Source organism: Gastrolobium bilobum, unplaced genomic scaffold (genome assembly GCF_033153095.1).
Source record: "Gastrolobium bilobum isolate Gb01-03AN ecotype WA unplaced genomic scaffold, APGP_CSIRO_Gbil_v1 utg31796, whole genome shotgun sequence".
NCBI lineage: Eukaryota > Viridiplantae > Streptophyta > Magnoliopsida > Fabales > Fabaceae > Gastrolobium > Gastrolobium bilobum.
In genome coordinates, this window is record NW_026898399.1 from 167,294 (window position 1) to 190,893 (window position 23,600).

At 34.8% G+C, this 23,600-nt stretch overlaps 3 protein-coding genes and 1 pseudogene across 4 annotated transcripts; 2 read left to right on the forward strand and 2 right to left on the reverse strand.

Annotated features, from left to right (window-relative positions):
- The first annotated feature begins 360 nt into the window (after nucleotides 1–360).
- LOC133315746 (protein PIN-LIKES 3-like) lies at nucleotides 361–8,785 on the forward strand. Of its 2 annotated transcripts, none has more exons than XM_061517410.1 (11): nucleotides 361–455; nucleotides 807–987; nucleotides 1,078–1,157; nucleotides 1,279–1,403; nucleotides 1,521–1,642; nucleotides 1,757–1,978; nucleotides 2,553–2,648; nucleotides 7,672–7,772; nucleotides 8,031–8,083; nucleotides 8,157–8,342; nucleotides 8,464–8,785. In XM_061517410.1, exons 2-11 carry the CDS (start codon nucleotides 853–855, stop codon nucleotides 8,586–8,588), a joined length of 1,245 nt encoding a protein of 414 aa, XP_061373394.1. In that variant the 5' UTR covers nucleotides 361–455; nucleotides 807–852; the 3' UTR covers nucleotides 8,589–8,785. The 2 variants fall into 2 exon arrangements, with proteins under 2 accessions (XP_061373394.1, XP_061373395.1); XM_061517411.1 differs by having other exon boundaries at nucleotides 8,259–8,342.
- A 662-nt stretch (nucleotides 8,786–9,447) lies between these two features.
- LOC133315753 (pentatricopeptide repeat-containing protein At3g48810) lies at nucleotides 9,448–12,059 on the reverse strand. The gene has a single exon (XM_061517417.1). The coding sequence runs from the start codon at nucleotides 11,882–11,884 to the stop codon at nucleotides 9,893–9,895; it is 1,992 nt and encodes a 663-aa protein (XP_061373401.1). The 5' UTR covers nucleotides 11,885–12,059; the 3' UTR covers nucleotides 9,448–9,892.
- Nucleotides 12,060–13,955: 1,896 nt separating this feature from the next.
- On the forward strand, nucleotides 13,956–20,939 carry LOC133315735 (uncharacterized). Its single transcript, XM_061517396.1, has 4 exons — nucleotides 13,956–14,206; nucleotides 15,031–15,119; nucleotides 15,356–15,469; nucleotides 20,529–20,939. The coding sequence occupies exons 1-4, from the start codon at nucleotides 14,023–14,025 to the stop codon at nucleotides 20,745–20,747; spliced, it is 606 nt and encodes a 201-aa protein (XP_061373380.1). The 5' UTR covers nucleotides 13,956–14,022; the 3' UTR covers nucleotides 20,748–20,939.
- On the reverse strand, nucleotides 15,870–18,901 carry LOC133315747 (phragmoplastin DRP1C-like; annotated as a pseudogene).
- Nucleotides 20,940–23,600: the final 2,661 nt, after the last annotated feature.

Here is a 23,600-nt window from a genome sequence, read left to right on the forward strand (position 1 = left end):
TTGGACCTTTCCTTCATGATAAGAGGTTTATATCCAGTTGACAACTTGTGTATTGTAAAGAATCAATTTAACCCAAAAGTTTAAGCTATTGGGTGAGGTTACATTAATGGTTTTATATAATTCTAATACGCCCCCCCATCACACGAATGTCCATTGGATTTGAAGGATAGACAATGCACAGGCTCACCTACCTGTGCTAAGAAACTCCACAATACTAAATTAATTATTAATTAAATAAGGACGGTGAGAGTCAAACCCGTGACATAAGGCTATGATATTATGTAAAGAACCATTTCAACCCAACAACTTAAGTTTTTGGCTTAAATTGGTTCTTTACATATATGATATAGAAGGAAAAGCCATTGGGGAATAGCAAATAAGCACTAAGCAGCAACCAAGCAAACTACATGGTTTTTCAGTTACAAGGACTTAGCATCAGGAAGATCAATATATAGGTTTGTCAAATATTTAACTATACCAGTTTCACTAGTGCCTGCATCAGCATCCATATTGGCACACGTGGTTGTATATATATATATATATATATATATATATATATATAACATATTTTGTGGTAATATTTCATTCATTCTTCTTATTCAGCTTGTGAGTTGGTTATCTTTGTTTTTGGTCTTTCGTTTGAGAAAATATTTATATGAGTCTCCATTGCAGTGGTTATACTGCTAAAGCAAGTTGAGCAAGTATTTGTAACATACAGGAGCATTGAATTAAGAAGTTAACTACCTTGTTTGTTTTATGCATGTTAATCATTATATGTTCAGTAAAATGAAATTTCTTGACTTCAGGCATATAGGAACTGGGGTTCATCCGAAATTGATTGAGGCTTCCAAAATGGGGTTTGTGGATATCTTAATTGCTGCATCCATGCCAGTCTTGAAAGTTCTACTGATTACTGCACTTGGGTCATATCTTGCTTTAGATAGTATTGATATCTTGGGGACAGATGCTAGGAAGCACTTGAATATTGTGAGTTCTCTATTATCCATGAATTTTTCTCTCGTGTTTGTGTAAAACTTGTTTATTAGCTTACTGCCATATTTTTCTTTGCATCAACAGGTAGCATTTTATGTATTAAATCCAGCCCTTCTAGCAGCCAATCTAGCCAAGACAATCACATACGATAGTATGCTCAAATTGTGAGTCAGATTTTTTTAAAAAATAAAAATAAAATTATCTTAATGATTCCTTGTATTTTCTAGCATTTTCTCCAACGGGATGTTTTATTTTGAGGCACTTACTTTCAAATGTGTGCTGTAGGTGGTTCATGCCGCTTAATATCCTTATCACGTTTGTTATTGGTTCAATCCTTGGATTGTTGGTTATGCACATAACTAGAGCACCTAAACATCTGAGAGGCCTCATAGTTGGTTGCTGTGCTGCAGGTTTTATTCATTCAGATTAAAAAACCATATTAAAAGAAGAAAAGAATCTAAATTATTCTGTTAATTATGTAAGGTTGTGTGCATAAAAAGAGTTCTTTTTCATTTTCCTATGAACAGGTAACTTAGGGAACTTGCCTCTCATTATAATACCAGCAGTTTGTAAAGAAAGAGGAAGTCCATTTGGGGATCCTGATTCTTGTAGTACGTATGGAATAGCTTATGCTTCACTTTCACTGGCGGTATATATGTTTATTATGTGTGTGACATTGTGATTTTCTCATCCTTTATGGACTCCAACTCATTCTAATTTCTAACCTTTCCTTTTCCTTTATGTGCTTGTTGTGACACTTCAGATGGGAAACATTTATTTGTGGACCTATGTATACAATATTGTCAGGGTCTCCTCAAGAAGCACCAGCAATTGCTCCAATGCTGTAAGCGAATCCAACAATGAATCTTGCAGAAAATCCACTGAATCAGACCAGACAAGTTGTTCAGAACCTTTACTTGTATCCCAGGACCTGAATGTGGATCAATATGTACTACCATGCACTACATTTGAAGGAAAAGATGAGGTTTTTTACTGCATAAACAGACTATGAAATCCTAATCTCTCTTTTTATTTTTTCGTATATCTAAAACAAGAGAGAGGAGGAAAGCAACCCCTCTTTTTTCTTCATCTATCTGAGTAGTGCTAGGCACTAACGAGGACTAGCCTTGGAGCAGCAGTATCATCGTTCCTCGTGATCGGAAGGTCACAGGTTCGAGTTCGGAAAATAGCCTCTTTGCAAAAATACAAAGGTAAGGTTGCGTACAATGGACTATCATCCCTACCCTCGCAATTCGAGGGGCCTTGTGCACTGAGTTTTCCCTTTTATCTGAGTAGTGCTAGGCAGTAATAAAAAATTACTCACAATTTTGACAAAATTATGCTAAACTCAAACCTGATTGTTGGATAAAGGCAGAGGTCATTCATCCATCAAAGGGTCAATAAACATGGCAGCACATTTTGTCAAAAATTCTGACAAAATAGTTATTCTTGCTATCTAGCATTTTCCTACTTACATATCTATCTGTAGTTGTTAGATGCCTAAGGCTTCTTCAACTTGTTACATTACACCATTAATTGGCTGCGTTATGATATGGCAGGTGGCAGCTACTATTATTAGCTTGAAGAAGCATTTATGGCTGTTTCTAAGAAAGATTGATCTGAAGAAATCACTTGCTCCCTCGACTATTGGAGCGGTATGGCTTTAAGCCCATGATTATCTGCATTAAAGACTAAAATGAAGAAATCACTTCCATGCCCTTGATCAAATGGATAAAATAATGCTAACTTCTACTCCCATCTCCTAGATCATATAATCAAAGAACATTTGAACTAAGGAAGAAAAAAAGTACACAAAAGGAACTTTTATCCATGGGAAAATAGTCAAAAATAGATATAAACAGCTCTGTACGTACATGCTATAAATTATTTATGGGACCTTATGGTGTAAAAGTTTACACCGTTGTAATAACAATATCCGAATCAAAGATTAATTCTTTCTATATGGGACTGATCACGTGTGTGTGATTAATACAAATGCCAATAATCTATGCAAAAGACAGTATAAAAAGATTTAAAGTATTTACCTTTTTCATCAGTATTAAGATTTCTGTGAAGACAACCAAATGATGGTAGCTCAGTTGGCGTCAAGAAATTGAGTAGGTGGAGGTGAGAGCATGTATTAGATCCTCCCCAATACCGTCTTTGGGAGGAGTTTAAAGCTTTAATCACGGGACCCGCCCCAAATCAGACTAGTTACGAAACGATGAACCGATTAGAATATCTCCAAAAAAAAAATTTCTGTGAATGTAGAGGTGTCAAAACAGGTTATGACACGCAGGTCGACACCCGCGACACGACACGAAATTCGTGTTCGAGTTGACCCATAAAAAAATTCGTGTCTTGTTCGTGATGGGAAAATAACCCGCAAAAAATTTGTGTCGCGTAACGTGTCGTGTCGTGTCAAATTCGTGTTGACCTGTATTTTTTTAAAATGTTATTTTTTAAATTTTTTTAGATTTTGACCCATTTTTTTGTTAATTACAGTTTTGACCCTTACTTCGCATGTTATAATGACCTAAATTGGTAAATCTTAATTTGAGGTTTAATTTAAGGATTTAAATGCCATAATTAGATTCAGTGAGTGATTCCGAGTATTTTGACTGTAATCATGACTATGTTATGAACAGTGCGTTCTGTCAGAGAATTCGCAGTCCTGTGAATTAACCGGTAGAGCTTAAATAAGCAAAATGATTTTTGAGACATAATTTGACAATTCTGACGACAGATATGAGTTCAGAACGAAAAATTGTATAGTCTGGCACTTTCCGTGAAAATCTCGTGAATAGTGTTTTTACCGGGTATTTTGTACTGCTGTTTAAGCAACCGGTAGAGTCCAGAAACAGATAATTGATGAAATAAGAATAAGAAAGTCCAATATATGCCAAGCAAGTCAAAATAGACCAAAGAATGATAAGTTCATAAGTTTTAAGTTTCGGATGCAAACAGTTCACAATTAATGAACCTGTAACATCCCGAACGCTGACGAGGGCGGGGAGTGATCGCCGGTGCAAAGAGGCACGGACAAGGAGCGGATCCTGAAAGGCTTCCAGCAGGGGGTTACATGCATGAATGAATCGAATCGACACCCGAAAGAGAGGAATTCCAAAGACTGTGCAAGTGTGAGACTGCACAGTTTGGGAATAGCTTATAAGAATTAATTGGTACTACCTATACTAACAATATGCATCTTCTTTTCGGTAGCCCGGAACGGAAGAACTCCATAGTTAAGCGTGCTTGACTTGGAGCAATTCTGGGATGGGTGACCTCCTGGGAAGTTTTCCCGGGAAGTGCGCGAGTGAGGAAAAAGCACACTGAAAGTCTCGTGTTAGTATGTGGGGATAGTCATTGATTCTTGAAGCGGCCGGGCGTTACTAGTGGTATCAGAGCAGGGCCTCTCTTCCAGTACAGTGTGGTTCGAGGACGAACCAGGCGGAAGCTGGTGGGCATGTAACATCCTGAGTGTTGACGAGGGCGGGGAGTGATCGCCGGTGCAAAGAGGCACGGACAACGAGCGGCTCCTGACAGGCTTCCAGCGGGGGGTTACATGCATGAATGAATCGAATCGACACCCGAAATAGAGGAATTTCAAAGACTGTGCAAGTGTGAGACTGCACAGTTTGGGAATAGCTTATAAGAATTAATTGGTACTACATATACTAACAAGATGCATCTTCTTTTCGGTAGCCCGGAACGAAAGAACTCCATAGTTAAGCGTGCTTGACTTGGAGCAATTCTGGGATGGGTGACCTCCTGGGAAGTTTTCCCGGGAAGTGTGCGAGTAAGGAAAAAGCACACTGAAAAGTCTCGTGTTAGTATGTGGGGATAGTCATTGATTCTTGAAGCGGCCGGGCGTTACAGAACCACAATGTATTTCGTCAAAAATAGTGCAGAAACGGTACTGTAAATTAAGAATATTGTTCCTTAGGAAATAAAAATTAATGTAAATGAGCTTAGAAAAATAAAAATATATATGTAGCTTTAAGTTAAGTTACGGGTCATTTTAAGTGAAATACGCGATAGAAAAATAACCGGATAAAAAGGGCCACATGTGCTCACCTTTTTAAGTCACTTAAGCTTCATTTCCAAATAAAATTCTCTCTCCTCTCCTCACTCCAAACCCGAGCTGCACCAAGAGAAAGGGGGGTTAGGGTTTTTTTTGATTTTGTTGATTCTCTTTGAATCTTCCACCAAATCTAATGACCCACCACATGAAATCGATTAGGAACTACTCAATGAATCCATTGCACCTATCCATTTGAGCTATAGTTGAGTGTGTGAAAAGTTATTCCTCCTCTCATTTTCGAGTTACTATTCATTGGAGGAGAAAAAGTGAGTTTTTGATGGAGCTTGGCTTGGAGGTTGCTCTCTAGGCTTTGTAGAAGTGTTTAGAGGTAAGAAACCTCTATTTCCATGATATTGTTTTGATGATTTAAGTCATGAAATCTATGAGCATGTTGTGAGTGGGGAATAATTGATGTTAGAATGTGAAATTTATGATGGATTATTGTTGTTTAGAAAGTTATAGTGTTGAGTAAGCATCCACATGTGATATAAAAATTGAAAAGCCCTATTGCATTTTTCCTCCTAGGTTTCGGCCTTCATGGAGTGAGTAGGGTTTATTGTGGAAAAATTATATTATGTATTGTGAAGGTATAATGTGTTGGAAATGAGTGAAAATGGATGAGTTAGTAAGAATGCCAAAGTAAAAAGGACTTGGTGTCTAAACTCAAAATAGGAATCTAGTGGAAGCATTCCTAGGTGTTTGCAAGTTGTAAGGAAGTAAAGAAAATGTATTGTAAAAGAGAAGGATCTTTGGAAATTCCCCTTATAGGATTCGACCTATAGGGTATTTAGGGATATATTTTGTACATTTTATTTTAAATAAAATGTGCTGTAATAAATTGTATAAAAGTGATGAGTTTTGAAGAAAAATAGCATGAGTTATGTTGAAAATTCCTAAGGGAATGTTTGATTAAATTAAAGAACACCAACGGTTATAAAGATGTCTAGACTTGTGTATTGGCATAGGATTGACAAAAATGTAAAGAAATGAAAATAAGCGATAAAATGTATGCGTTGGGAAAAGATCATGGCATAGTATCATTTTATTGATTCTATTGTAAATTCTTCTCTAGGTGTGCCTAGGGATTGAAAAGGAGTGGAATTCTATTGAAGCGATATAAATAATTTGTGCAACAAGTAAGGGTATCGGTAAAGCTTCAAGAGGTAAGCTCTATGTTTAAGGAGTCTTTTCCTACTTGAGTGCTCCACCATAGTTAGTGAACTGTGGTTGGATTGTATGACTGTTTTGATGCTTTGTATAGATGCATTCATATAGAGCTATTTGATAACATGATATGTTTTGTTCTGATATGAGTTCTGTAAGATGATTTCTGTAATAATCTCTGGCCATTGATTGTATAGTACCCTGATGTCCGCTTTGGGGTCCTCCCTCGGGAACACGTGCGTTGATTTTCGCTTGGGATCCTCCCTTGGGAATGACGGCGCACATCTCTGATGTGATATGGATATATGCTCTGTTCTGTTATGATATCTGTTATATGTTGTATTCGTATACTCTGTATCTGACTTTCATGCAGGAGTGAGCCAGGGGTATGGAGAATTCTCTATAAACCTGGAGCTTATTGAGATTTGTAATCTCACCCCTCGTTGGGGCCATATTTTCAGGTGCCCAGGTTTTCGGTGAGACCTTTCTAGTCAGGGACGCGACCCGTGGCTGAGGATTTTGGACGTATTGGATTTTGAGTAGCTGTAGGCTACTTCTATTTTGGAGTATAGTGCTTTCCTTTATTTTGTATATGGCTTGTATATGTTTTGTACATGCCTGTCAGTTTGATGCATGTACATTTGAGTATTCAGGCACATTATATGAGGATGTAGTATTCAGTTATGTTTATGTATTGGATTGCATGCTGTTAGATTAGCGGCACTGAGCCAAGTTATGCATGCGCCCATGGATGGGTATCTGATTATATTTGCATGACTGGTACTTCTGGATTGATGTGCTGTATAAACTATTTATCATAAAATGCTTCTGAGTGGGATTGGAAAATCCCCAGTTGTCCGATTTATAGAGGAAACTCTATCCGATTTTCGTTTACGTCGAATGAGAATTTAAAAAGAAAAAGAAAAAGTTAGCTCGTATTTTCGTAAGTTAAGTCTTCTGCTGTTTCTGTTCATATCATATGCATGTTAATTGAACTGGCTCGAGACGGGGATGTTACACATGTCATTTGTGTCGTGTCAACACGCAAAAAATTCATGTCGTGTTCACGTTGAAGATTTTGACACGAATAAAAATCCGTGTCATGTTTGTGTCTCATGTATTTGTATCGTGTCAAATTCGTGTCGTGTTGATCTGTTTTGACACCCCTATGTGAAGGCGTGCTGACTTATTCATGTGCCACTTTTACTTTCCTCATGACTTGAGAAAGCTTATCATGTTTCTAACTATACATTAAAGTACCTAAACGTTTAACTACCAGAGCCATGCTGACAAGACAATTCTGAATTCACATGGCTGCTTTCTGAGTACTTATACAAGCTGCATCCTAGTTAAGAGCTGTTCAATTTAACATCGAGTCATTGTCACTCTTTGACTAAACTGCAGCCTTTTCTTTTATTCATTCTGTGTAGATTGTTGGATTTATAGTTGGATTGGTCCCTCAGACGCGGCAGGTTTTGATAGGCAACGAAGCTCCATTACGTGTGATTCAGGATTCAGCTTCCCTCTTAGGGTACAAAACTTTATTCTTTTCTGTTATGTATATGAATGGCAATGATTTTGCAACCACAAAGATGCAGCAAACTCCAGATAAAATGGCAATGATACATTCATATTATCTGTTTCTTTGAGTAGTGTGATTCCATTGAGCCATTGCTCAAGTGGCTTCATCCACTTCTTTTTTGTTTTCTCTTCCTGATAAAAAAAAAAAAAAAAAAATTTGGTAAATATCTATGTACTCCTTTTAATAAATGCCTCTTTATGTCTTCAGAGATGCAGCCATTCCTTCTCTCACTTTGATAGTTGGGGCAAATCTCCTTAAAGGTGATGTTTGAACTTTGAACTTCTATTCATATATAGCATTGTAAGAAGCTGACAGTGGTTTGATTTGTGTCAGGTTTGCAAGGATCGGGAATCCAGAAATCCATAATTATTGGCATTATCATTTCAAGATATATCATCCTGCCTGTATCAGGAATCTTTATTGTTAAATGGGCAGTTCAACTAGGTTTGGTGCAGTCAGATTCATTGTACCTGTTTGTTCTTCTGATTCAGTATGCAGTTCCACCTGCCATGAACATAGGTGCATGTCAATCTCATGCTGAAATATTTCTTGTGTTTTTTCTCCAATAATGAAACTCCTGGCATTTAACACTGAACTTTGATTTCATCCGGCAATAAATTTTTCATGCTATTATATGCAGGAGCAATCACTCAATTGTTTGGGACAGGAGAGAATGAATGTTCTGTCATCCTGCTGTGGACTTACCTCTTGGCTTCAATCTCACTAACTTTTTGGTCATCTTATTTCATGTGGCTTGTGTCGTGAACTTCAGGTCAAGATTAGTTTGGGATCGAGTCTCGAACTTATTTAATGTTACATGTTGTTTTACCAGAACTATCTGCAGGTCTGGTCACTACTATTTGTTCTATTTCAGTTGCATAGTTTCAAGTGAATTCAAAATGTTAATATTATTATGCTTATTTAATTGTAACTAAAGTTACAAATTTAATATAAACACTTTATGTGCATAGAGTATAATGACAGTGAAGGATGTTCAAACTTTCTAAGAGGGTAGACATCTACAGATATTGGCTGTCTAATAAAATGATCATTCAGTGTCTGCAATAGTGAATTAGGTCTAGTTTTGTTAATACTATAAGGTCAAAGTATAACACATGTATTATTAACAAAACTAAATATTGATGGCATAATAGAGAAAGAAACAGAAAGTCTTCTTCTAAATGGAAAAAACTACTGTAGAACAAGACTGAATCTCATGGATGTCAATATCTGAAATATTTTGTACATGTTCGGGATTAAGGTTCTTTGCAGCAGCAACCTTCTTTGCAACCTCATGTAAACTGTAAAGCATCCATAGCTACACTATATGTCATAACTTCTTGGCGAAGACTATCATAACGAACAGCAAAAGACTCCTGAGAATTATTTTGCAATCCAAGAGTGAGTTCATCCACTTTAGCATTTCTTGTCCACTGTTTTAAGATGTAACGAGATGGAAGAGTTAGAACATTGGTGAATCTGAAAACTGTTAAATGTGCCTACAAATGATACCTGCAAATTCAAATATTTGGCTGCAGCAACTAGCTTTCTTTTCGAAAACATTGAACCTGACAAAATTTGCCTTATGGTACTCCCCAAATTTTGCCACCCGATACATAGTTTCTCATCTTGTATCATGAATAATGGTAGCAGGATATGACTGAGTTCCTTGCGGCAATGACCTTCAATTTTGGAGAAATGTTCTAGTCTTGGCTTTTGGTTGTCAAAAATTAGAAAAACGTCTGCCCTTCTAGACTTCTTTGATAATTCAGCAAATAAGGGTACACTTCAAATAAAAATTTACAAAAACCATGCCAACTTTCTACTCACTTCTGCATCAATTTAGAGAGAACCAGATTTAAATTCTGAAAAAGAATTTTCCTCCCCATAATGATTCTATCCAGATTCAATTTTAAAATTTATTGATTTCTCACCATGTGTTCTGTCCTCCCCCACTTTCTCCTACTCCAAATTAAGTGTTTGGAAAAGTCGTCATCAGTTGCATACTGTTGAAAATCGCCACAACTGAATGCCATTAGTATCCCTTAGAAGAAGCTGAAAATTGCATACTATCCATTTCCCAAGATATCATCCAAGATACGGATTGGTCCCATATGACCCAAATTGTTAAAGAAGCCTCGAACTAACACATCCCAAGTGGCAATATTAGGAAAGATTCCTTCATTTATCATTTTATGAAGATACACAATTGCCTCTTCAATGCCTAACCAATTACAGATACCCCACAAAAGACTAGTATGTGCTATTATGTTCGGACACAATTCCTTTCCTGCAGTAATTTTATCCAAAAGCTGGATGGCAGTACTAACCTTACCCGCCTTACAGTATGCATTAATAATTATATTAACCGTAATGGAATCTGGCTTTACTCCATTTACCAACATTTTCCCCAAAAGCTGCAAAACCCTTTCTTGCATTCCATGACAAGAAAATCCATACATAATAGTGTTATAAGTAACAGAATTAAGCTCCATCTTCTTTTCTTCCAACTCCCTTATAAGTCCACAAGCTTCTCTGAATCTGTTCACCCTAAACAGACCATCCAACAACTCATTATATGTTCTGATATTAGGCAAACACTCATATTTCTCCATCTGATCAAGCAAACGTACTGCCCATTCTACTCTTCCACCACCACATAAGCCCTTGATAAATGTGTTGAATGTAACAACAGTTGGAGGGCAACCATCAGTGATCATATTATCAATAAGATGATAAGCTTGGTCAAACATAGAGTTCTGACAAAGGACGTCAACCATGGAGGTGTATACCACAACATTAGGATGGCAACCACAATTTATCATCCTGTTCCATATTTCAGAAGCACCAAGCAAATTCCCAGACTTTGCAAACCCGTATATAAGAGTGCTATATGTGGTCACATTTGGATGGCAAAATTTTTTCTCCATCTGATTACAAATAGAAATAGCCTCAGCCATATTCCCATTGGAGCACAGACCATATATGAGAGTGTTGTATGAGACAACATTGGGCTTAACTCCCTCCCGAATCATAAGATTCCACAAGCCAAGAGCATCACCTAGTCTCCCTCCCAAGAAATAACCTTTTATCAAGGAAGTAAACGTATGAACATTGGGGCTACATCCTCTCATAAGCATTTGGGCCAAAAGTGCAAGAGACAGGTCAACATTCCCCATATCAGAAAGACAACTAATAATAGTAGAGTAACTAACAACATTTGGGTCAATACCCTTATCCACCATCTCACTCATCAAATCAAAGGCCTCCTTAATTTTGTATTCTTTGCACACTCCATTGATCAAAGCATTATAAACAGGCACCACAGGTGCAAACCTCATAGCTAGCTCCTTTGCTTCCTCTACCTGACCAAACTTACACATAGAAGAGATTATGGTCGTGTAGCTCACAGCATCCGGAGTACAACCCTTATTCGACATTTCTACAAGCAACTTGCAAGCACCATCCACCTTCCCATTCTTACACAAAGCCTTGAGAAGGATGTTATATGTAAACACATTTGGCTCCAATCCTTCCCCCTTCATGTTGTTATAAACAGGACTAATCATCTTAAACCTATTTTCACCAAGCAAGGCATCCAACAAGTGATTATATATCTTGACAGTGGGCTTACACCCAAATTCCCTGATCCTATAAAACATCTTTAAAGCTTGATCAGCCAACCTTGCTCTCCTATAGGAATTCATCACACATATGAACAAATCTTCAGAACAAGCTACCCCTTCCAGCTTCATCTGTTGCAGGAGATATTGAACCCCATCCATTTCACAATTTCTCCCAAGCTTCTCAATCATAACATGGTATGTCAAATGGGTGTGTTTGAAAGCTCTGGAATTGGCCAAGGATTTGAAGTATTCAAGTGACAACACAATATCTTGCTCATGTTTCAACACCTTCACCACATGGGACTCTTGAACAGGAGAGGGTTGGGGTTGGGGTTGGGGTTTATCAAGATTGAAAATTGGGTTTGTGTTGAGCACAAATGGGATTGAAGGTTTACGCAATTTCAACAATAAGGAACACCCATCTCTTAAATACATAGTTATGTTACAATCAAAATCAAAAGCTTTAAACTTTGGATGAGAGAAAATAGATTATAAGCTTAAAAGGCTCAACACATCATGTTTTCCAGTTCCGAAGTTTGAAAGCAATTAAGAAATATCACCTTCAAAGCAAGAGATTCCGATAATGCACGTCGAATTACACTGTTGCGATTAGTAGCTGTAGAAATGATTGTGTGTGGGTTTCGGAAATAAGGTGAAAAATCGAATTAGGGCACTCGTTAGTTCGCATTTTTTTTTTTTATTAATTATGATTAAATTATTTTTCCCTTTTTTCTTTTAAACGATGAAAGCAATTAAATTCTTAATTACCAAAATTATGAGCTCTGCTTTAACCGGTGATGACGGTAGATAATGCAATCTGCTCCTCTTCCTAACAATTGGGAATGAAAAAAAAAAATATAAGAGAATTTGGAAAATAAACCCTATTATGTTTAATTTTAATATTATTATATAATGCAATAAATCTCACTCGTTCAATTATAAATTAATAATCATAGTTTTAATGATAAAGCTTATAAAATGAAAAAAAATAAAATAAAATTATAACGATTGATTTATCATTCCATATGAGATTCATCACATAATATTCTGATGTAAAAATTAGAAAGAAGAGAATCCTGATAATATCATGATGAGTGATGATTTTTTTTAATATAAAATAAGTGATGGATATAAATTTTATTGTTAGATTAATTTTTTTATAACACTTCTAATTTTATATTTATTATATATTATTATGGATTTTATAAGAGTTATGTTGTAGGAAAATTAATTGTGTAATGTTATAGAGAATCGTTTTGCGAGCTGTAATTTCTTTCTTTTCTTCTTCAAAAAATGTGGGTCCCACAAAATATTATGTGTGTAGAAAAGTTTATTGTGTCATGTTAAATGACAAATGCAAACCTCTATTATTATATAAATTTAATTAAATCATCAATTTATTGTCCATGATCAAAGTTCAACCTTTGCCTCAATACATCTTTGAGAATGGAGAGGAACTAGGAACTTTAACTATAATTAAACCCCGACTTAGGATTACTTTTATAGACAGCTGAAAGAGTTAAAAGTTATAGGGCTACTCGAGCGCAAACTCACCTCAAAGTGGTAATTATGGTCGGTATAAAAAAAAATTAATAAAATCTATAAAAAAAACAAGTTTAAGAAGAAAAATGTGGTTTATATTGATAGGTTGGAGAAATTTATTATCAATTCTTAAAAAATATTGGATATGCTTGAATTTTGAGATTCTAATTATGAAAATATCTCTTACTCTAAACTTAATTAACAAAATTACAATAATAGCCAAGTTTTTGGTTGAAATATGTGTGTCGGACATTTGTCGAATACCCACATCCTCCACGTGTTTCGACACTCGATCAACGTCCCCGATACGTTCTGATATTGACAGGCGGTCAATATTTTCCAACATGTGATCAATATTTTTCGACACATTATTTTTAAGATTCAAATTTTATTTTATTTTATCTTTTAACTAAACATGAAAATTAATTTGTAAATCAAATATTTTCTTTTATGGAATTTCACATGAAAAATTAACAAGGCATGAAAGATTATTTTTAATTTTATATTTATGTTTTGGAATTTCAATATTTGATTAGTTATATGACTTATTATGAGTTGATATATGTATTAAATATAAATTATATTATATATTAAAAATATTATTTAATATCAAAATGTGTCCTAACATGTCAAAATTTTAAAATTAGTATCATCATATCGTATCGTGTCGTGTCTCATATCAATATCTGTGCAATATAAATAACAACTTTATATCAGAGCTAAATAATTAAGTCATAATAAGTCATCACATGCCAAAAATTCAGCAGAGTAGCAAAAAGGAATTTTTTTTTTTTTTACCTGCTGATAGTAAATTCAATTAATCTGATCTTTTCTTTTAATATATAAATATAAATATATATTAAGTATTTTATATGAAAAATAAATTTAAAAATAATTTGTAACTTGTACTTATTATAAAAATGAAAAATGCTTTTGGGTTCCTTCCTCATATCATACGCAGAGGTTTGGATGCTGGTGCCCTAGAATATAAATGTACACCTAAACGCGAAAGAAACACTGAACGAAATCAAATGGCAAACACAGCACGGTTACAAGGAGATTCAGCGAGACTTTTCAGTGAAGGGATTGGGTTGGTTCTGTATCGGTGGTCGGCACTTCGAACCGCCGTTGAGAACGAATGGGGCGGCCGCGAGTCACGACTCAAAGCCGATCAACTCGCCGCCGATCTACTTTCCTGGTTCACTCAATCCAAAGGTATAAACTCAGAGCCATTGATAAGTGATAACTTTTGCATTTGCTAAATAGCTGTGGGCACGATCATAGAGATTATTGTCATGTACCCATTAGAGATACGTGTTAGGTCCAAACTTGATCTTACATAATAGGGTTCGCTTTTTTTGTGACGAAAAAATCGTGATGTTTTTGTAATTTTAATTTATTTTAGAGTTATTATAATCTTTATAATTATAATTTTTTAATTTTTTCGATTTCAAACCACGTCGTTTTGGGAGTAAGCAGAAATATTTTTTTTTACATAATATTATGGTCTTAGTAGGTGCTGAGTTTTTCTTCCTGTTACTCTATTGTGAAGCGTAATAGCATGGTCTTAGTTGTAGCGGCTGACTTTAAAACTCTAATGCAAACTAGCCTAGCGCTTTCAGTTCTTTTAAAATGTTGCTAGCTCTGGGAAATTTCCCTGCATTTCTAGTGCTTACCTTGTTACTATTAAGATATTATTGGAGATGGAGAATTTATGTAGTTGTCCCAATTCCCACGTGTGTTAAATTAAGCACTGCTATTTGTAAAAAGTTTGTGACGTGTAACATTGCAAATGTTGTATAATTTATGCGTTGTTGCAAATGATTCATTCTTACATTACAGACAGTACATATTGGTATATTGCTTTTAGTTTTAACTCTGTAACATATAATAATACATGACAAAGCACATGATTTGCTCAAGTTTATCAATTTCACCATGATATCTAAAAGTTTAGCAAAGGTATTATTTCATACCTTTATTTATATTTTTATTTGTTTATTTATTTACATCTGATTTTAGTTTTTGTTGGTGCTCAGAGCCACTTTATATCGATGACTTAGAAAGCATACTCGATGAAGGAATGCTTTCTCTCAACGTAGAGGTTGAAGATGGCAGCATTGAAGAGGTATTTTTTATTTATTTATTTTTATTATTATTTTGAAAGAATTTATGTATCCCTAAGACAGTTTTGAATTATGTTCTGTTGTCCATATCAATTATTCATGAATTTAAACTTAAATTATGTCCCCATATGGATTGTATAAATTTTCGTGGCTGATAGTTACTTGTTACTGATATATGTATGTTTTTGCGACGCTCAGTTTTTCTTAATTGAAATATCCATGTTCATGATTTTTGTAGGTAGCTGAAAATCTAATGGTTATGCATGAAGAGTGCTTACAAGGTAATTTTAGGTCTATCGAGATTCTCAGGGAAGCCAATCTTAAGCAAGCTGCTCATCCTCAAGTAACGCAGGTAAATTTTAACTGTTTTATAGTTAGATTCAAAATGTCAAATTTTTGGGGTTATATAGGATTACTTCATGTTTTCCAATTTCTATATGATGGGTTGTGTTATACTAGTAGAAATACACTAACTCTTGTCCTAATTGTTAGTATAGATAGGTGTTATTAGTTTCTATTGTAATTTGTAACACATCTGGTATCACACTATTTCTGACATTTGTTCAACAACATTTAAATTCAAAACCAGCTTTAACGTGATACCTAAAATAAATGACTTATCAAAGCACCCAATTCTTAATTTTATAGAACCAATAAACACAACCGATATAGGAGCAAAAGGGAGAAATTCTAAAAATCTCAAAATGTGGACTTTTTTGTGTTGTGCATGTGGTTAGAAGGCTAGTAGTAAATTATATACCAATTTTCCGGAGGTGATTATCTGTGTAATTGTCCATATTGGGATTAGGACTATTCCGACTTTGGTTCTTTTCTGGTTCAAGATGAATCTTCCGAAAAAATTCCACTGTTAGATAGCTAGACCCCATATCAACTAGCCATGTCACTGTTTTCCTACTTTCTTCTCTGAATCTTTCCAAAGCGTCATTTGCAGCTGTGGCTATCTCAGATTGAAGTGTTGGAAACCTCTTCAATTTCTATATGCCATAAAATTATAACAGCGATAGAATTATTTCACTTTGTAACTTCCTGAATCCTAGGTGAAGTTGGGGGGCATTCCAGGTGAGTTTGAATGTCCATACATGTAAAGCAACAGTTTTCATGACATGTTAATCAGAAAAAAAGCTAATTGTTAATGGAGCGTTCTTTCAGACTTCTTAGTGAGGTGAGTTATACTTGGTTTTCCTAATTCTTTAAATCTATAAAATTAGAGCAATATGATAGAGTGCTAGATTTGTGTTTCAAGTCCCAAAAGGAGGACAGAGAATTATTCCACAGTTCAAAATTACATAACTTGTGTTTCCATTATGAGAATTTTAAACTTCAATCCAAAAAATATAAAATTATAAAGATATCCTTTTATTCCGGAAGAGAAAGTAGGTGGTATTCTACTTCTACTTGAGCTCAGCCAAAGCCATCCCCAAAATGTGTTACATGAATTTATTTGAAAACACCACTTCTTATGCCTATGACATTTTTCCTCCTCTTCCATCCAGTTTTCTAACTCCAACTCTTCATTTCCTTGTTCCAACAGTAAAACAGAACACTCTTAATATTTTAGGGTGAACTAAAACTGGAACATTCATTCACCTTTTCCACAAGCACAGGAATACCAATACCACTTACATGTAGGATAAGAACAAGATCATCCCACTTGCGAGTGTGTTATTTGAAAATCAGGGGCTTTTCTGAAAGAATTATATCAACTTAAAACATTGCTTACCTTAGTTGCGGCAATTGACTTTTGTACTAATTCCTTTAAAAGGAGGCGGAGCTGAAAGTAGATGACAGCAAAAAAATTGTAAGTTAAAGGATAAAATAAATTGAAGAACACCCCAGTCCATGGATGAAAAGGTGCATTACTTGTAAGGAGATAAAGCATTCCTTTAAAACTTGAAACATGGTATATGAGCAGGATGTCCAGGCAAACAAGTAATCATATTATGCATAAACAAGTTTATTCAAGCATACTAATATCTGGTACATCCATCACATATTAAACAGATCAAGGAATAAATGCATTTGTGCTTCCCACATTGAACAGATTATTGTATAAAACATAGTCAAGAGGATTACAGCATCCACAGAGGCTTCAGCTGGGCCTTTGAAATAGCTGATAGATCTATCAATAATTCTTCTGTAGCCTTGCTCTGGAGCAATCAGATGGGGCTGATAACCATCAGATTCTGTAACAACTCGCTGGACGTTTTTTAAGGAAAGATGGTGCTCAAAGGGGAGCTTTTTTAGAGCAGCCGGTAATTGGTTGTCAAAAACACCATAAATCCGATCCCCACCAGGACGTTTGAAATAGAAGTTGGTTACTTAATCAAATATATTAACTCCCCCAAAAATCAACAAGAAAAAGAAAATTAGTTGCATAAAATTATTTCATAACAAAACAACAGCATCCTATAAAGGTGTATCTAATTAAACTCAATTATGTTATTTTTTTTTTCAATTACTCTCTGCTTCTGAAGTGAGTTAGAAGAACTTTTGCCCAAAACTACTGTCAAAAACTTAATAAGGGCACTTACCCTCCATCCAGGTGTTCCTTAAATACTTTGTCAAATGCACGACACATCTCTAAAATAGTGTATAGTTGGGCCTATAAAAAAATAACACTACTTAGTATAAGCAGAAATCAAGTAGTTTCAAATCATAGAAGATTGATTTCAGCATTGTTCTAAGCTCATAACCCTGAGTCCACAGCTATAGGCCTGCCAATCCGGTCCAACTCTGCATTAAGCTCATCAATGGTTTTATTTATTAAGGCAATGATACTAGGTATCCGCTGCCTAATAGCATACTCCAAATGCTGAATAGATAAGTGCCAGTGAAGGATAGAAAGGGAAATTACTCGTCATAGGATGAATTAGAGCATACAGAAATCACTTCAAGAAAAAAGTATCACGACCACAGCGTTAAGGAAAATAACATGAATAAAATATTAATTAGAATACCTGAGATAGAAGCTTGGCAAGATATTCTGCGCCCATTTTATGTGCCAAATGTCCATATTCAGGGCTTGTCTCAAAATATTCACGCTCCTTCTTGCGAGCAACAATCATGTCAACGTTCTTATTGATATTAGCTTGTGAACGATTAACAATTCCAACCCAAGGATGCTGCAACCTGTATTTCCTTCCTTCGAGGAACTTTAAGTTTCACATTAATACATAACTTTTCACTAGTGATAAACTCGATCTTAATAACATGGAAATCAATTTGGCATAGAACATCAAAACAGAAGATAACCAGACAGTTGTTGGAGAAATTATACCTCAACAGCATTAGTTCCTTTATCCATAAGATCAAGTTTGGTCAACACTCCAAATGTTCTTTCACCTGAAACAAGAATAAAATAGCAAAGGTTTTTCTACATAAGTCTTGGCTAAAACATAAAAAGAAAGAAAGACAATGACCAGAGGAAACACTGAATACACTTAAAATTCCTTCAAACATAAAAAGACATACCTGAAGGATCAACTTCTTTTGCAATTTTTATTGCATCGGAAGTGGCAATATCTTGGTTTGCAGGAGAGATGGCCAATATAATGCAATTGGGCTGCACAATCAGAAAACTCCATTAGATTGCTTATGAAAGACAAAGAGAAGATCAATTATAAGATTCAATAGAGAGTGAATTTGGAAAAGCATATTTATTGGTTCAGTTTGCTTAATATGACTTACCAAAATTATACAATATTAATTGTTAGCAAAACACATTATTATAGTAAACAGAGAGTACCTTAGGAGGGAGGAACATTTAAGTTTTTATTTGATGTGATTAATGATTTTGGTATGTCCTGTTCTATAGCTGTGTGCAACAAGACCATATTGAGTAATGTGTTGTTTATAGTATTTTTGTTATATGGGGTTGGATTGAAAGGGAGTTTCTTCTTCTTTGTCTTCTATTTAGAAATTTCTTACCTAGTCTATATCTGATCAATTTTCCAATGCAACCCCTAAAGAAGATTAGGCCTCAAACCTGTAACAAGTTGAAACCATTTAGCTGAAGGAAACAACTCTCCTAATGTCAGAACATCCTGCAAGTCCTACTCCTCCTTGTCAATTCTTCTTGGACTTTGCTTTTTTTGCCAAAAGCAGCCCTTGGAATGATACTATATATTGTTTAAAATTACTGCTTGAGTAAGATTGATGGGAGATCCTCTCTGTGAATCAATTGTTGAGCTCTTCTCCTCTTATTGGCTTGAATGAATTGACATGCTTTTGAGTTAAAAGCTCCATTGTGCATATTTTTCGTAGCTGTCTCCAATAATTTCAATAAGGTGCAAAAGCAATATTTGTGGATTCATAAGATAGTATTTTTGTAGATATAAGTTGAGGCCTTGACGCAAAGATGACATCATGGGTTTTCATCACCTCCCTAGCATACTAAGGTGAGGAAACAACATTTGTGAAGACCTCTCCAAGTTGTAGATGCATCAAGGGTCCATATATTTTGGCCAAATTTCTTAATCTTCTGTGTGGTGTGTGTGTGTGTGTAACAAGATGACATATATTTCCTATAATAGGCAGCTTCCATGGCCCTGGGGGTATATTTGTAGTTGAGTCAGTTTTCTTCAGACCTCTCCATATTTTTAGTGCCAGAGACATGAAGAGTATCAAGGGGATAATGGTTAATAAGTGAAGCGTTCGAAAATCCAAGGAGATAAAACCAACCAGGATGTTGGACTAAAGACCTGCTTGTTTGACAAGATAAAGGTTATTGATGGTGTACAGGGAGGGAGAACCGAATAAGAGACTTGGGATTTCGGTTGCTGTTTATTGCTTGATATTTCCGGTAGTTTTCTGTTGCTGCAACTTGTACATGTGTTCACCGTAAAAAATCTTTTTCTAGTATGGACAAGCATGCCTATAACTTTGACTTTTTAACTTCTTATTGTTTGTTTTTACTATTTTACTCCTTTTTTTATCACCTCACATGATGAAAGTTGGCTTGCTATTCAGTTTCTGCCTGTATACTTCCTTGTTTCAAGGAAGTTCATGTTAGTAGGGGGATAAACCCTTCTACTATTTCTGGCTTGATTGTGTTATAATTTTTAAAAATTGTAGGAGATTATTTATCTTAAGGGACTGAATCTCATTCAGGCTTCTTTGCCTACAATTTTGCTTCTGTTACCAGTTATTACTTTGTAACCCCACCTGTTCTCCTTGAAAAAAAAAACACAATGTGAACAACTTTTCTGTTAATCTCTCCTAACTTGGGACTAGATTATGGTATTGTCACTGTTATATAATATTACTGAGCACGTTTGGTTGATGATGAACATTTTCCCTTGTTTACATATTTCCTAAGTGACAATTAGATGATCAACCACTTCCCTTGAATTGGAAAGAAGTAATAACGTTAGACATTTATGATGTGCTAGATTGTAAATGATGATGAAGATGATGATGATGATGATGATGATGAGAACATTAGCGGGGTTGATAATTCTTCAAACATGGATCTGGACATTCCTAAATCTGAATCAAAGTTGAATTCGGTGAACAAGCCAGTTAATGGGCCTCTGACAAAGGTTTCAGGTGAAGCAGATGATGGATGGGTTGTAGTTTCAAACAAAAGAAATAAAGGTAGAAAAAATTAGATGAAAAATCATTTAAAATTTTCTGTTTTAAGGATGTGTAGTCTTCCTCTGTTTTCTTGTGCTTTTTGAGGTATTGCAAACCTTCTTGAGGTGTGTAACTATGTATCCGGATTTTTTGTTTCCTTATTTAAAGTAATCTATCTGAGTTCTTTAGAAGAAAATAGATGGGCATATATTTTGGGAAATCCTGCATCACTCTTTTTTTTTTGGGTTCATCTACAAGACATTGTATGTTTGTAGTTTGCTGGAAACACTACATTGTTTCACAGCGTAATAAGCTATTCACATTTACAAAAGTAGCATTTAAAATGTGGGAACCAATTAGCAGGACTCTGTACACACTTAGCTAAATAAGCTTAAATGGGCATTGCTAGTACATTGTGAGATCATTACTAAGCAACAATCGTCAATGAAGATAAATGAGTTATGCCGAATGATATCAGGTTGAAAATCTGTTTTGCCAAATTCACAAATCAAAAGATGTAGGTAGTACGGTAGTACCCATCTTCCACCGTACAAAGCACCGACACTTCAAAAATTCTGACATGTCGTGTTTGACACTTCAATACTTGTTGCAAAGACTCAAAAGATTTAAATGTTACGTTGCGTTGCATTTTGAGTTCTTACTATTAGATTCGTTAGATTATGATTATGATTTTATTGAGTTTAATATAAACATTTGAGTTATATTATGTTTCTTTGCAAAATTGATGAGTATTATAAGTTTAGCTTTATTTTTTTGTTAAATTATTGAATACTAATTATAATATACACTACATAAATTAAAAATATTATATAATATCAAAACGTATCTTAACGTGTCGAAATTTAATATTTTTTAAAATTAACGTGTCGGAATGTCGTATTGTATTCCGTGTCCCGTGTCGGTGTAAAAAAGCTTCCACCAATCCATTCTTGAAGAGGCTTCAGATGACAGTGTTTAAATTCTAGCTCCTCATTTTTAGGTAAGAAGTAAACCCTGTACTTTAAGCCAAAAAAAAAAAAAAAAAAACACAAACACTTGATACCTGATCTACCTGCCCACCGTCCATCCACTGTACCAGGCACCAACCTTTTCATGCAGTACAAAACGGTGAAGATAATTGACATCTGGAGGATTTGTCCTTATATTTGAAGCATCTGCTCGTTCTTTAAGAGTAAAATCCTTTTGAATCTCTAATAAAAAATATGATCTCCATTTTAGTCCATTACAAAAAAAAAAAAATAGTCTCGAGGTTCTTAAGAAATTCAAAATGGATTCATTTTAGTTCTTTTAAGGGACTAATGTGAGTTTTTTTTGAATTTGTGAGGGACCATGATTTCAACTAAATAGATCCGCTTTGAATTTTTGAAGGACCTCGAGAGTAATTTTTTCTTTTTTAATGAATTAAAATGGGACCGTGTTTTTTGTCAAGGATCCAAAATGGTATTTACTCTTCCTTTAATTAGTCGATTAAGTTATCTGCTTTCAGGGTCAAAGACTCCAGCAAGTACTTGCCATTTTACAACATTTGAAGTATACCAGGAGCCTTTGTAGTCTTCTTCTTCATTGCTTCTGATTTCTTCTACCTTTGCACCTTTACAAAAATGTGGCTCAAATGTGTTTCCTTGGTCTTCATTTGATCACCAAGCTTCTTTGCTAGCTCACTAGACTTCTGATATTTCAAGATTAATTGATATCCAGTGAGATTCTTGGATTTTAACATTTCATTGCAAACTTTTTTCCTTCTCAATTAACTTGATATTTTAAAATGGCATATATTGTGAGAAACATTTCAACATTGCCCCCATAAAAATATAATAGAATAATGAAGAAACGAACTATGTTTTAGCATATAATATTTTATCTAATTTTCTAATACTACGGAAACTTTACAATAAAATTTTCTTGATTCCAATTTTAGCTCAACAACACAAACAACTTAGCATAAGATGACAACCATGAGCAGTTCTCAAATTAAGTGTGATGCCAATGCAGCAATGCTTGGTTCTAATAAGTTCATTTGCCAGAAATTTTTGCAAAGCTTTATCTTGTAATCATTCGATTGATATCTCAAGTTTCAACTGATGGTAAAAGAAAAATTCTTCGAGAGAAAACTGATTTATCATCTGAAGTCACAACATACAGGATATTCTATACAATCAAATTTGAAGAGTAAATTTTGAAGATTTTGACAAGTTGTGGTGTTTTGCGTTTTACTATCAATAAATCAATGTTGGTAATTGTCAATGTCAATATCCATCAAGAAATTACGAGCTTCCACGCGTTGCAGTGTTGTCAGGCAATAGATCAGAATTTTCAAATTCCAACACCTTTTTGTAAACAAAATGAACAAAACAAGATTTTTGTTTAGCGATTACTCCGATTCAGGACGAATCCAGGATTAAGGTTTTAAATCTCTCCCAAAAACAGTATTGGAGAGAAACGAACATATATTCTTACCATCACCTACTTAATTTCCTGGCACCAACTAAGCTCGTATCATTTGCTCCAAGATATGCTATTTGGTACTTCAATAACAGTGCTACCCATTATTCTATCATGCATCAACTTTTTGGAGCTGTTAGAAATTTGGGAAGGCAAGACCTTGCATCGAATTAATCCTCGTCCGCAAATTGCTTAATTTAAATAATAAATTGATGAAGTTACTAAACTTCTATTACTTGTAATTAAGCAACTTAACTTTAATGAAAAATCCTTATATTGATCGGAAAATATTAAAAAGAAAAAAAGTACCCTATTTAAGGAATCAAACAATTTAAAACATAAACAATAACACGTTGCATATTTATCATAAAAATTGTTTTCTTGGTAATTATTACCGAAATATTTTTATATTGAGTTTAACTTAT

Excerpts from the sequence above, each read along its gene's own strand:
- LOC133315746 (XM_061517410.1), top strand. The coding sequence starts at position 853 with ATGGGGTTTGTGGATATCTTAATTGCTGCATCCATGCCAGTCTTGAAA. Across the intron at positions 2,649-7,671 it reads CTCCCTCGACTATTGGAGCG|ATTGTTGGATTTATAGTTGG; the intron begins GTATGGCTTTAA and ends CATTCTGTGTAG. Across the intron at positions 8,343-8,463 it reads TCCACCTGCCATGAACATAG|GAGCAATCACTCAATTGTTT; the intron begins GTGCATGTCAAT and ends TATTATATGCAG.
- LOC133315753 (XM_061517417.1), bottom strand. The coding sequence starts at position 11,884 with ATGTATTTAAGAGATGGGTGTTCCTTATTGTTGAAATTGCGTAAACCT.
- LOC133315735 (XM_061517396.1), top strand. The coding sequence starts at position 14,023 with ATGGCAAACACAGCACGGTTACAAGGAGATTCAGCGAGACTTTTCAGT. Across the intron at positions 14,207-15,030 it reads CTGGTTCACTCAATCCAAAG|AGCCACTTTATATCGATGAC; the intron begins GTATAAACTCAG and ends GTTGGTGCTCAG. Across the intron at positions 15,470-20,528 it reads CTCATCCTCAAGTAACGCAG|ATTGTAAATGATGATGAAGA; the intron begins GTAAATTTTAAC and ends ATGATGTGCTAG.